Consider the following 13,589-nt stretch of genomic DNA (forward strand, 5'->3'; position numbering starts at 1 on the left):
TTCTAATAAACCAAGTTTTCAAATAATTTAAAGAATATGTATTTTTATTCAATATCCTCTGGTCTGACTGGATGAGTTAGAGGCACTACTGATAATTTATCCACATCTCTTGATAAAGATTTTCTCATGTCTAAGGGGGGAAAAAGAATTTAGTTGTAACAAAATCTGATTTAAAATAAGGTTTAAAGTAAGGTGTCATACCATAGGCATCTTCATCAGGTGAGCCAGAATAATATTCCAACACAGTTCTGTATATGATGTAACCTAAATTTTTGTACATGTTGATGGCCACTGTGTTAGACACCCTGACAAACAGGTCTACAAAATAGGCTTGTTTCCTGAGTAAATGACATTTAGTTTCAATTCATCCTACAGTAATAATATCGGGTTTACTTTTCAGAGATTTCTTCTAATCCAAACATGAGTTTTGCAGCCAGCCCCAGCCTTCTGTAGTCTGGTGCTACACTCAAAGCGGTAACATGGCCGTGCCAGTTGGTGGCGTGCCCTTCTGCTTTACCCATAACTGTCCGGATGTAGAGAAAAGTCTTGATTAATTGAGAGGCTTTCACTTGACGTGAATATCAATTTACTGTATCCCATGATTTCTCCACCAGGTGCTTCAGTCAGTTGAAAGTATTCCGGCCAATGAGCCATGTATTGCAGGTAGAAAGTGAGCCCGTACTACATGGAAAAGTTGTTGGAAAAAATATGCATTATTAGTCTTGTAGCTGTTGGCCATGATTTATGCAAGAGATATTACCGTTTCGGTCAGAGGATCTAGATTTCTAAACGGTGACCATAAAAATGAAAGCCGAATTAATAATTTAAAAAATAAGTTTGTTTACAAAACTTTTTGATAGGGACTTACACGAAATTAAAACGAAACATGTCATCACAGGTGAACGGCCTTAGTGTCGTCATTTTTAAGTGAAGTGGGTTTTAAAGAAAAAACCCCAAAGAACAATTATTTATATATACTTCTTTCGCCAGAAGGAGAATTCGCCCTAGAGGTCGTAAACCATATAATTGAGAGGAATTCGTTGCCTTATGGGAACAAGAAGAAGAGAGGGGAGTCTACTGTCATTAAGTAAAAGGCGCCGTCTGGACTGTAAGAGTCGCTCGCCACTGAAAGCCATTGCTAATTGAAAGAAAATGGAAAGCAGAAAACAAAATTACGGAAAGATTCCACCACAGTAAAATCGTGGAAAATAATTTGTAACAACACTTGATTATCCCAAAAATGAAATATTAACGAGAAAAGCTTGTCAAGATTCATAATAAGTTTAAAAAATCATAAATTGTGAGTTATTTGTGGGTTTTCTTTAGGTTGAATTCTCGTTTCCACTTTCCATTTCCCTTGATTTAGTAAAAGATAGCCAATAGTGTAGACTCGCTTTGAACTGTAGTGGAGGGCAGTCGGCGAGCCTGTTTTAGACTTAATAGTTGAAACAAGATGGTGGCAGTGTTGCTTGTAAATTGTCGCAGAGTGAAATTGAATTACAACAAGTGAGAAATGTCGGACGATCAGAAATCTCGTTGAGTTGATTCTCCAAGAAAAAGACGTTCAAGATTTGCATGTTCAGTTTTCGCCAACCAAACGGGCCAATGTGTCAAAATCGATTGAAAAACACATTCAACTGACCAGCCATATAATCAAAAGAAGTGGTCAGAGGGAAACGTCCAGAGTCTCAGCAGTGAAGAAAAGTTCACGTCTATTTTTGTTTTGGATAAGAAAATGGGAGCCAGTGCATCGGGGTTTCATGATGGAAAATGCGTTACATCTACTGGCACAACTCCTTGCCACCGATCTGCCAGGAATTCAGACTCATCCAAAACATTCTCATCAATGCACTCTGGCGATCAGCTTGTTGGAGTATCCGTCAGGTATTTTTCGATTTGTGATTGGTTTTTTAACTGGTTCCCAGTTTTAGTTGGTCGTTGTAACAAATAACTACATTGTACAATTTCAATGCAGAGAAAAGAAGAAAAAGATGACTGGGTTCGCCACGTTACGTCGCAAACTGATACGTCGACGTAGGACATCGAAATCGTACGATCACGGCAAAGTGATACGTGAATTCGTGTCCGATTGGAGCCCATTGGAACTCAACACGCTGGTGGAAGAGTACGAAGCGACGGCAGCGCTCAAGGATTTGTCCGTCCAAGCCGATTTGGCCCGTCCACCGGCCTCAACGCACAAACAAGATTTGTCGGACTTGTTCGACTACAAATACGCCAGCGATGTGACGCTCATTTTCCAGGGCGCCTGTTTCCCAGTCCATCGAGCCATTCTCAGTTCGAGATGTTCCTACTTCCGCGAGCTGCTGGCCAGCGGAGCGAGTGGCAACAACACGCGAACGGTTCACGGCGCTCAAGTTCACGTCGACTCTTTGCTTCAATCACGCGGGATCGACGTGCCAACCTTCGCCGCTTTACTCCGCTACCTCTACACGGGCGACTTTTGTCTACTGGACGGTGTCGGAGACACGACGTCTCAGACGGACCTGGACGTCCTGATCCGCCTGGGCCAGGAATTCGGCACGCCCAACCAATTGGAGCACGACCTTCGCTATCTGATGGATACCGGCGATTTGGCCGACGCCGTTTTAGTCTTTGCTTCCGGCCAAGATTTCGCCCTTGCCACGGGGAAACCTCATTGCTCCAACTCGTCCCTGGGCAGCAGCACAACGGGCAACATTGGTTCATCCTCTTCGGATTATGGCTTTTATCCGCGGATGGAAATGCGATGCCACCGGGCCATTCTCAGCGCCCGTTCGCCTTTTTTCCGCAGTCTCATCCAACGTCGCTGCAGGACAACAGAAAATGGTAACATTTTAATTCTAAACTACTTTCTTTTTAAATTCACATTATCATGATTGGATTATTTGATAGCCGTGACTCCCACTCGAATCATTCTCGACGAATCAGTCATACCCCGACGCTATGCTCATGTATTGATGCAAGCCCTTTACCTGGACACGGTCGACATGAATTGCATCGTCCGGAGCGGATGCAATGAATCCAGCAGCAGCAGCACAACGGAAGAAACTCCAAATTCAACCAGCGGAGCTTCTGGTGGCCTTCCGGCAGCCACTACGACTGGATTACCAGTCCCTCGTCCGGCACCTCCAACCCTTTTCGAAGAAGCTACTGAACTGTATCAGGTAAAATGCCCATAATAATCAAATAACCCAAAAAGAAATGGATTTTTAAATTTATTCCGACTATTTTACAGATTGGTCGTTTCTTAGAGTTGGACATTTTGTCTCAAGGCTGCGAAGATGTGATTGTTGACAATCTGTCACTAGATAACCTACCTCAAGTGCTTAGGTGGTCAGAATTACCACACGGATCGCCTTGGGTCCGTCGGCAGGCTCTCCAGTTACTCCGTGAAGAGTTTAGTCCCATCGCCCAGGCTCCAGTGTTGCTCGAACTGGACAAGAGTCACCTGATTGAAGCTCTTCAGAGCGATTTCCTCCAGGCCAGCGAGCTGGAAGTGTTGCAAGCAGTTCTTCGTTGGGGTGAACATCAATTGGTTCGGCGGATGGAAGATCGTGAGCCCAACATTGTGAGCCAAACGGCCCATTCTGTTGCCCGTAAAGGTGTCAGACGACGGGATTTGAACGATGTGGAGTTGAGGGACATTCTATCCGAGTTGCTGCCGCACGTTCGAGTGGACCACGTCCTACCGCCCAGTCACGAAAGTCTTGCCCAGGCTATTAGACGGGGATTGGTATCGACACCGCCCAGCCACATGATTGGCGGTGACAATAGCCACAAATTGTCTGTAGGAGGTGGGCCGGGTGGTGGACGAGGTGCTTTGTCCGCTTGGATCCGAGGCCACCACCATCACCATCACCACCACACTGCCAAACACCACCACCACACCGGCCTCTACGTCAAGCCACGCCTATTTATGCCTTACTTTGAAGAAACCAAAAGTCTTTTGGCCGACCAGCTCGTCCAGGAAATGGAACTCGTCCGGCACAGGATGGTCCGCATGTCGTCACACATTCCCGACACGTTGTACATGATTGACGACGCTCCAGCTGGATTGGAAGCTTCCAGTCAAATGGCCACTTCCTCTTCCAGCGCCACCAGTGACTTGGATGTCGTCACTGGAGCTGTTCCAGGTAAAAATCAAATCATCTTTTATTATCTGGACTATTAACTTAAAAATTAAATTCAAAGTTCCAGATTCTGAGACGCTGCAAGCGATGATCCGTCGTGAGAGGAAACTTCGATTATCGCCATTAGCTCAGCGGGCGTATTCACTTCAGTTGGCGTCGCGACGGGACATTAATCGGCAGATTCGTTTACGAGTTGTGCGGGAATTCAACTTGCCCGACTCGATCGCTGAAGAGCTGGAATCGGCTGCCTACCAGTTTGCCGAAGAGGCGGATGAATCTCAGCAGCAGCAGCAGATCCAGGCGACGTCTGCGCTTATTTGGGAGCCTAGAAAGTCCAGCTCGGTACGCGTTCCAGTTCCGCCAAAGAGGATGACCTCTCGACCCAAACCTTTTCAAAAGTCTGAGCCGGCCTTGGACTTTGACGACGATGACCATCAGCTTCATCAGTCGCAGCTGTCGGAATTTATTCCAGATATTGCGGCCTTGTCTATCAACCCTCTACCCCAATTCGTACCCTCTCTCCAGCCTCCTGAACCCTACAGGTAGGAAAAATGTTTTAATTTCCAGTCAAAAGACGATTAAAATCTTTATTTTTATTCCCCACAGGGAACTACAATTGGATTTAGGTGACGGTGCGAGTATCTCCCGTTTGAGTAGCGTCGAATGGTCTATCGTCCGATCATCAAATCCCTCGATGGCTCCTCCAGCCTCAAACCCCATCCGCATGTCTACATTTCGCTCAGACGACGATTGGGCCGAACAACAAGCCGAAAGGCCATCGGCAGCTACACTCGGGGGAGCTGCTGCAGCTATTGCGGCATCCACTGGCTCACCTCGGACCCAACGGCGATCCCGTTCCGGGCGGGCAGCCGACGTCCGAGTGTTTATCTGATTTATATTCTGAATACTCTTTTTTTGTACAATCATGGCTGCTGTTGATTATGTAAAAAATATCGATTTGTTTATCTTTTTCTTTAGAAACAAAAAAAAAGATCTGATGGATTTTTTGGTGTTGTGAAATTTCTCCTTTTGTGGTTTGTTTATTCTTTCTTCTCTCTTTATTGTTGACATTTGTTTCGTTCTCTGTTGTTTTGGTGGGGACTAAATGGTTATTTCTTTTTTTGGTGAGATTGCAATTTTTTTACGAGTCTCTTATCTGCCGTACATCTTTTTTTTTTTGACACATCGAAATTGTCTACGTTTGGTCTTGTGTGAATCTTTTTTCTCATAGTCTCACTATTTCTATTTCTATCCCATTCCGATATGTTACAGATGAAGATCTCCCCGCCCGGCAGCATCATTTCATCACTCTTTTCCTGCGCCATCATCACATGATTTTGTAATAAACGTTGACAAAAACTATACACAAAAACGTGTTAAGCACAAAATAGGGTGAGATAGTCAAGAATATAATTGGTCTGCTTTTTCGATGATTTCGCAGCAACCTCGGCGTTTTACAACAAATACTTTTATTAAAGAACATAAAACATAATTATAATTTTTAGTACATCTTTTTCTTGGTCGCCGTGTAGCGTTCCATGTACTGGGTGTAGCCATCGGCTTTCATTAAATCCTTGCTGTCGAATAAATTGCCGTCGACAGCCAACAAGGAAATGGATGATTCTTTCAGGATGGTTGCGGAAATCATCTGCAGGCAGTTCTCTTCAAGGCGTAAGGTTTTCAATCGCTGACACTCGGCTAATTCGTCAGAAAGCAACTGGATCTGTTAAAAATATAAAATCACAATTATTATATTAATGGTGATAGAAATGCAAGGGCCAACGTTGTACTTGGTTTTGGTTGAGGTTCAGCTCCACAACTTGCAATTTGCCCACTCCCGCAGGAACTTCTGTCATTTTGTTCATCGATAGGTCGAGCACATCCAAATGCTTCATATCACAGAATTCCAGGGGAAATGTGGTCAAACGGTTGTCACTGTTTAGTCAAAATGGAAATTTATTCATTATTCGAATTGATAGGGTTAACAATATTAAAATTGAATACCTTAAATTGACTAGTTTCAAGTTTCTTAATTTCGACAAGGTAGGTGGAATGCTGGTTAGTCTGTTGGAGCTCAAAATAAGTGTTTCAAGTTTGGTGAGCTGCCCCAGTTCGGAAGGGATAATTCCTGTAATAGATTCAGTTAGTTTTATGACGCACAATGATGGGGAAAATTGATACCAAGTCGGTTTTTGTTGAGGGTAAGGTGTTTCAACATGTTGAACGAGCTGATTTTGGATGGTAACTGCTCTATCTTGTTTCCAGACAAATCAAGAGTTCTCAGTGTCTGAGCAATTTGAAGTAGTTCTGGGGGTAACTGTGCATGAAAAATGTAATTAACATTATGATTCTTTGGTATGTCAACAAGCTGTCAGAATTTACCTCCGATAGATTGGCGTCTTTGAGTTGAAACACGCCAGTTTTACTCGAATTTTCCAAATGTTGCTTCAGACCCGAGTTTCCCATTTTCTAATCTTCCGATTAGAGCCAAGTTACGACCAAGATTTATTTTTCTTTTGACAACAAATTCATCGATAATAACAAGTTGACACAGCCCAGTTTCCGAGCAACGGCATAATATATTCGTCTGCTACGAAGCCTCTACTGTTATTTTAAATTTAGCTTTTCATTTTTTAATATTATCGGATTGTATTTCTTCTTCAGGATGAAAGGGATGATAAAAATTGGCAAGATATTGACTATGACAAAATTTTAAAACTGTAGAAATGAACATTTAAGAAGATGTGGATTGATTCAGTGCGAGCTCCCAAACGGCACCGATTGTTTCCTCCTGTTCCATTGTCTGTTTCTTGAGTTTCTCTACAAGTTGATGTAATTCGTTGATTTCTGCATCCTAAATCAGTTGAAACGTGTAAATGTGTGTAACACAAGTGATTATATCGAACTAACCTTATTTTTCAGCAGCTGATAAAGGCCATCGCGTTCAGATTCCCAATCGGCTTGTTCAAGGGAAGTGGTGGAGGATGCAGGATGTGATACGGGATCGACCGCAGTGAAACTGACACCAGTTGGATTGGATTCATCCATAGCCTCGTGTTGCTGGTTAATCTAAAAATTACATCAAACAATTGAAAATGACACATATGCATTATAAATGGTGATTCATTACTTGTTCGATTTGACTGGAAAATCTTCCAGATGATCTTCGCCTACTGAGATCTGCTTCAGCACGAATGGCATTTTCACGTTCCTTATCGAATCGAATTTTCCAATCTTCTTTAGATTCGTCGTTTACCGAGGAGACATTTCGACTTAATTTTGCTCTATTCAAGAAAATGCAATTTTAAAATTGGAAAACAATTACAGAAAATGTGTAGACAAACCGTGGGCCAAATAATTTAACCAAATCGCTGACTGACGTGCTCGACATTTTCCTTTTGATTCAGACGAGAAAATGAGGCGACTGACGACTAAGACAAACAATCTAAGAATGAGCACGAATGCCGGATGAATGGTTATGTGAGCAAAGCAGATGATGATTGTCGAAACAAAGGATAAAATAAGTCACATGAGAAACCCCCGCCCCCCCCCCTCCAATTTCCGAGCGGGATTTGATCCACTCCCCTGGTTTTATTTCTTCGCTTCAATCAACGCGGGATGCCAGAGGCTTAATATTTAATACAACTCTTGTGGTTATTTTAATAAGAATTTTTTGACAAATTTATTATTGAAATATTTCAAACGTTTTCATTTTGAATTTCGATTATTAGGTGAGTTGCATTTTTTAAAAGTTGTTTGCTAAAATGTTGTATGTGGTTAAATGGCGATGGTTTTGTTGTTTTGATGCTTTCACCTGATCCATTCATACGTAACGGACGCAACTATTATTACTGCGGCTACTTTCTCTTTGGCTTTTCCCTGTCAGGTGCTGTGTCCAATAACTCGTGTGCCAAGACTGCAGTGACGGACGGTTAGGTTTGAATCGTTTGAATAATACTTTGCGGGTAAAATTACAATTGTTGAGCTCTAAAATATTATTTAGCTACTAATGTTTCTATTGCGCAGCATTGGAATACTCTAGAGTTAAGAAGCTCTACATCATTTGGTCAATCAGCAGAGTAGTCCAGGCCGTGAGAATCAGCACGCGAAAACCTTTTTGGCGGCATCCAGATCACAGCCACAGTCACATAATTAATTATTAATTTGCGCTTTCATCTTTATCGAGGTTTATAATCTTTATAATAATTGTTTTTTTTTATTACGAGGGTTATTTTTATCTTTTTACCGCTTTTTACCATTTATCGCATAATATTCAACAAAAAATCAACCAAGAATCAATAGAAAAATGTAGGATTTTAAACCACAAATTGGTCGTCTTTTTCGCAATTGTGTATCGTGCAATCGACAAGCCATTGTCGCCTTTTTCACGAACCCCATTTCGAGAGAGCATTTTCGGTCAAACGGAGATTTTCCGTTTCAAGTTCAGTAATGATTTTATTCTTTGACTCTAGCTCACTTTTAGCCACAGCCAAGTCTTCGCGTACCTTGTCCAATGGTTGTTCAGTTCTGCTGAGTACTCGTAACTCTTCCAATGACATCATACTGGATACAAGAAGATTTTCGCTATGTTCCAATTGTCGCCTCAACTGTGAATTATTTTCGGCTAAACGGAGATTTTCCGTTTGCAGTTCAGAAATAATTTTATTCTTTGACTGAAGATCACGTGAATTTGCGTCCAAGACTTTGTGCAACTTGTCCAATTGTTGTTCAGAAAAAAGGGATATGTGTTCTCGGGATACTCGTATTTTTTCCAGTTCTGCCTGGTTGGATAGATGAAGACGCTCGATATCTTCCATTTTACGCAGCATCTGTGAAACATTTTCGGCCAAACGGAGATTCTCCGTTTCAAGATCAGAAATGGTTTTATTCTTTGACTCAATCTCATTTTTAGCCACGGCCAAATCTACATTCACCTTGTCCAATTGTTCAAGGCAAACCTGGAGATTTTCCAATTCCCCCCGATTGGTAGGCCTATATTCCAATTCTCGGCTTAGTCGCAAATCATCATTGGTCAAGCGGAGATTTTTCTCAACAGTAATGTCAGTCATTTCACGTTTCGTTTCTTCGAGTTCGCTTTTGGTAGTTGCCAATTCGTCGTGTACGTTTTGATACTGTCGCAGCTTTGAGTTGGAGTCTGTTAGTTGGGATTGAAGTAGACTAACCTGATTTGTTAAGCGTTCTTTTTCTAATAAAATCTGGTTGTTTTCTTCTATTACTTTTGCCATAAAACGAAGAATAGTTAGTTGGTTCAATTTATCTTCGCTGGTAGTTATTAATCCATCATCAATTACAGGTTTAGTTGTGCAAAAATCGTCCGGTTTAATCTTATTCAGGTTAACAGCTGAAAGCCGAGTTTGTGATTCGGTCAGTCGACTGATAAAATCCGTATAGATATTCCTGCCTATATCCAAGCAGACATAAGCTAAAATAGCCAATATAGTGACTACAAAAGTTTCGATCATTTTCACCAGTGTTTGTTAGTTTGTTTGCTAGTGAAAACTGCGATGTTAACTATTGCTGTTGGGGTTGCCTTTATAGACTTGCCAGGGGAATCCCTTTTCGCACCGTCCAATTCCACTGTTTTAATTAGATTTCTAATTATGTTTATGCTATTTAACTTTTTGTATTGATTTGTAATCATACTTTAAGGTCTAACGCACATTGTTCAATTAGTTTTGAATTAATTGCAATTTATTTTAAACTTTTAATTGCATTTTGAAATAAAGGTTTTCAGAATTCCGGTTGGGATTCAAATGTTCCCGGGTCTGGACATGTCTGGAAAACGACAAGGGCGCCTATAGCGGTAAGTTCGCCAACTAAGAATTTTGTTTTTTAGGTGGGTTTGCAAAAACGTTGACTGCATTTATTTCCCGTTAACTAAAATCAGCAACACAATTGAATATTCATCTCTTCTTTTTACTTTGTATTTGTTGGTTTTTAGATATTTTGACGTTTTGATAATGGAAATGATTGGACATCATCATCAACAACAACTGTACCTTCAGCAATCATCAACGAACATTGCGAAACGTGCCCGGGAATATGCGTGTTAGTGCAAATTGTTCTACAAAATTGTACTTTTAATTATTGATCTATTGTTTTTTACCCCGTGTCGAAGTCATGGCAGACATATCATAGCAAGAGTTGATGTATTAGCGGTATTAATGTAATCATTTTCAGAATTTCATTTTTATTGTTTCTTTTCTTCCAGATTTTTAAAAATCTCGTCTTTGCCGCTTAATTTCGCTTCGGTATTTAATTCGGTTTGGCAACATGGCAGCATTGCCAACTTAGCCTGTGGCCACTATGGCTCCTCCTTCTTCCTCCATTTACCCGCCAAAAAAAAATGTGAGCAGTCAGTCAGCATGCAGCATACGGTGAGCGGTCCCAGCATTTGCGTTAGTTATGGAGCATTGGAAGATATCTTGTTGTGTTAAGTTGTGTATCGAGAGACGAGACGAAGGCTATGAATGTTGAATGCTTCACCACAGCTTCAATCAGCTATTGTTGTGTTTTGAATGATAAATGATAAATTACATTAATCTCAACTTATTTTTTCAGAATGTGTGGGCCCTAGACTAGATCAGATCAATCCATTTCACCATGTGCAGCAGTGCAGTAACGATATCATGTGACATCTTTCTGCAACGATGATAGTTCACGATTTAAGTTAAGCAATTCAGATAAGTTGGTTGGTGATTATTGTATTATTAACTATAATGTCTTTTTCATGATGTTTGGATAGTGATTAAAAATTGCTCATCGGTTCACCACGAAGACTGGATTATTACTGTAGTGCTACAGGCCAGATGGGATTCAACTCGAGGAATTACAGTTGTGAATTTTGGTCCAAGGCTATCCTGCTGGTATGTTCTATTTACAACTTTGGTCGGCTAGTTAAGAATTCATGATAACAAAAGAAATTCTATTTCCAGGCCGATGATATGGAAGTGAAATCAACTGTTTTTTATGTAACTACAAGTTTCTAATTCCGTCAGTGCCCTACAACTAGTGTTTGATGGCCAGTCACCCTGTATGGATGACTTTCTACTGCAACATCTGTCAACAAGGAAATCACTTGACGATTGTATTTTCTTCTAAATGTGAGTTTTAATTTGTGGTAGTGCTAAATTTTCTCTCTCGTAGGTTGTTTTCCTGATTGACCCATTCGTGTCAGCTCTTTACACCCATGTCACCAACATAATCAGCTGGAAGATTGAATCTCATTCTGTGGTCGTATTTCTTGAAAATGTGATAACTACCACATACTTGGACTGATGACTTTGAGGATACTATGACAATCGTTTAAAATTGTATTGCTTGTAGCCTACAGTCTAACATTAACATGTTGTTATTGTCTTGTTTCAGAGAATCCTGGTGTTGGAGCCTGGCGTTGCTGCGTGTCTACATCTGGCGGTTACTGGTTAATCCTCGACATTGTGTAAGTTGTGTGTGCACAAAGTTCTTTCAAGTTCACCAAGACTTTCAATTGTACATTTCAGATTTCACTAATAATAACAAAAACAATTCAATCCAGGAAATATTCTTCCGGCGTCTTCAGCTCACCTCCCGTCACCTCCGAATTATGGCCACTGCTCCTGCTGTCGGATGATGTCCATGCGGAAATTGATCCAGACACAACACACCGCAGCTGCCTTTGTTCAGGTCAGTTGTTTAGCTTACCCACTAGTATAAACCCTAGGAATTATTCTGTAACGCTGTACACAAGCGATAGACTACTTAATTTTAGGACAAAACCATATTTAAAAATGCGATTTCGAAGTAGTTCTATTCCCCCTATGAATGAAAGCATTCATCTAGACATATACATTTTGTTTTGGTTCCCATGACGCCATTTTCTTTAAATCGATTAGCAATTCCCTCTCTTTGTCCATGTTTGTTGTTCTTTGCGCAATCCAGCGCGTTTCGCCCGCGGTTGTCCAAGCAATTGACGTCCACCTTTTCGTGATTGAGGAGTAGTTCTTCTATTCCAAGATATCTATAGCCAGAAATGTCGCCACATGGAGTAGAGTGTAGGCATTGTTGTTGCTGCGTATGATGTGGTCTGCTCTCTTTTTCGGCAAGTAATAGCGAACAGTAGTCATTTGTTTGGCACATGATGCATGATGGAGAGCCATTTACTTAAATCTTCGTTGAGTAAAAATCGAAATAGCACAGGTTCCATTATTTCGGTCTCCTCTTTCGCCACCTAAATAGTCACGCACAAATGGGATCATTTTAATTCATTTCTCCATAATGATGCACAAATGTTTTCAAAACAAGATAAAATGAAGGTTCCAGTAGGAACGTGTGCAATGTATCCGTTAGTGTTGAATCAATTAGAAGGAATGATTTTGTCACTTTTATCACGAAGGGGCTATCCTCCACCTGGGGAGGATAAGGTAGATCCTACCACATTGCACCACTTGAGATCTCATTTTACATATCTTGTCCCATCAGCCAATTGCATCCTCTTTTGTCGTTAGCCACTTTTTGGGATTTGAAAATTGTTTGCCCGCTGTTTATTCAAACTTTGACGATGCGTCTCGTTTCTGTTTGGCGCTAATAAGGCGTACGCATCTTTGAATGATATGCCATGTTGTCAGATCTCAATTCTAATTTGTGGTGGAGGAAGAGAGGAAATGATTTTCATGATGGCCCACTGCATTAAAAACCCTTTCCTCTCGTTTTCTTTCTTCGTTACAAGAAGAAAAACTTGTCTTGTCTACTTTCGTCAGTTTGTTTGAAAACGAGCTTCAGCTCGATAATGTCTTTTTCATGATGTTTGGATAGTGATTAAAAATTGCTCATCGGTTCACCACGAAGACTGGATTATTACTGTAGTGCTACAGGCCAGATGGGATTCAACTCGAGGAATTACAGTTGTGAATTTTGGTCCAAGGCTATCCTGCTGGTATGTTCTATTTACAACTTTGGTCGGCTAGTTAAGAATTCATGATAACAAAAGAAATTCTATTTCCAGGCCGATGATATGGAAGTGAAATCAACTGTTTTTTATGTAACTACAAGTTTCTAATTCCGTCAGTGCCCTACAACTAGTGTTTGATGGCCAGTCACCCTGTATGGATGACTTTCTACTGCAACATCTGTCAACAAGGAAATCACTTGACGATTGTATTTTCTTCTAAATGTGAGTTTTAATTTGTGGTAGTGCTAAATTTTCTCTCTCGTAGGTTGTTTTCCTGATTGACCCATTCGTGTCAGCTCTTTACACCCATGTCACCAACATAATCAGCTGGAAGATTGAATCTCATTCTGTGGTCGTATTTCTTGAAAATGTGATAACTACCACATACTTGGACTGATGACTTTGAGGATACTATGACAATCGTTTAAAATTGTATTGCTTGTAGCCTACAGTCTAACATTAACATGTTGTTATTGTCTTGTTTCAGAGAATCCTGGTGTTGGAGCCTG

At 41.0% G+C, this 13,589-nt stretch overlaps 3 protein-coding genes and 1 long non-coding RNA gene across 5 annotated transcripts; 2 read left to right on the plus strand and 2 right to left on the minus strand.

Moving 5' to 3' along the window:
- Nucleotides 1–23: 23 nt before the first annotated feature.
- LOC124311393 (N-alpha-acetyltransferase 20-like) lies at nt 24–1,119 on the minus strand. Its single transcript, XM_046775870.1, has 6 exons — nt 869–1,119; nt 761–785; nt 591–681; nt 394–523; nt 202–338; nt 24–130 (listed from the first exon to the last, which is right to left on the minus strand). Exons 1-6 carry the CDS (start codon nt 919–921, stop codon nt 45–47), a joined length of 522 nt encoding a protein of 173 aa, XP_046631826.1. The 5' UTR covers nt 922–1,119; the 3' UTR covers nt 24–44.
- A 299-nt stretch (nt 1,120–1,418) lies between these two features.
- LOC124311363 (BTB/POZ domain-containing protein 7-like) lies at nt 1,419–5,492 on the plus strand. 2 transcript variants are annotated; one of them, XM_046775825.1, is made up of 6 exons: nt 1,419–1,884; nt 1,976–2,826; nt 2,893–3,164; nt 3,236–4,133; nt 4,192–4,672; nt 4,737–5,492. In XM_046775825.1, exons 1-6 carry the CDS (start codon nt 1,736–1,738, stop codon nt 5,020–5,022), a joined length of 2,937 nt encoding a protein of 978 aa, XP_046631781.1. In that variant the 5' UTR covers nt 1,419–1,735; the 3' UTR covers nt 5,023–5,492. The 2 variants fall into 2 exon arrangements, with proteins under 2 accessions (XP_046631781.1, XP_046631791.1); XM_046775835.1 differs by having other exon boundaries at nt 4,198–4,672.
- LOC124311383 (leucine-rich repeat-containing protein 57-like) lies at nt 5,189–7,629 on the minus strand. The gene is made up of 8 exons (XM_046775859.1): nt 7,475–7,629; nt 7,261–7,414; nt 7,041–7,199; nt 6,513–6,984; nt 6,312–6,447; nt 6,135–6,258; nt 5,921–6,065; nt 5,189–5,853 (listed from the first exon to the last, which is right to left on the minus strand). Exons 4-8 carry the CDS (start codon nt 6,594–6,596, stop codon nt 5,632–5,634), a joined length of 711 nt encoding a protein of 236 aa, XP_046631815.1. The 5' UTR covers nt 6,597–6,984; nt 7,041–7,199; nt 7,261–7,414; nt 7,475–7,629; the 3' UTR covers nt 5,189–5,631.
- A 2,285-nt stretch (nt 7,630–9,914) lies between these two features.
- Nucleotides 9,915–11,288, plus strand: LOC124327473. The gene is made up of 4 exons (XR_006916161.1): nt 9,915–9,954; nt 10,093–10,199; nt 10,363–11,017; nt 11,087–11,288. It is a non-coding gene; the product is annotated as an uncharacterized LOC124327473 (long non-coding RNA).
- The last annotated feature ends 2,301 nt before the right edge of the window (nt 11,289–13,589 follow it).

This window comes from Daphnia pulicaria, chromosome 1, assembly GCF_021234035.1.
Source record: "Daphnia pulicaria isolate SC F1-1A chromosome 1, SC_F0-13Bv2, whole genome shotgun sequence".
NCBI lineage: Eukaryota > Metazoa > Arthropoda > Branchiopoda > Diplostraca > Daphniidae > Daphnia > Daphnia pulicaria.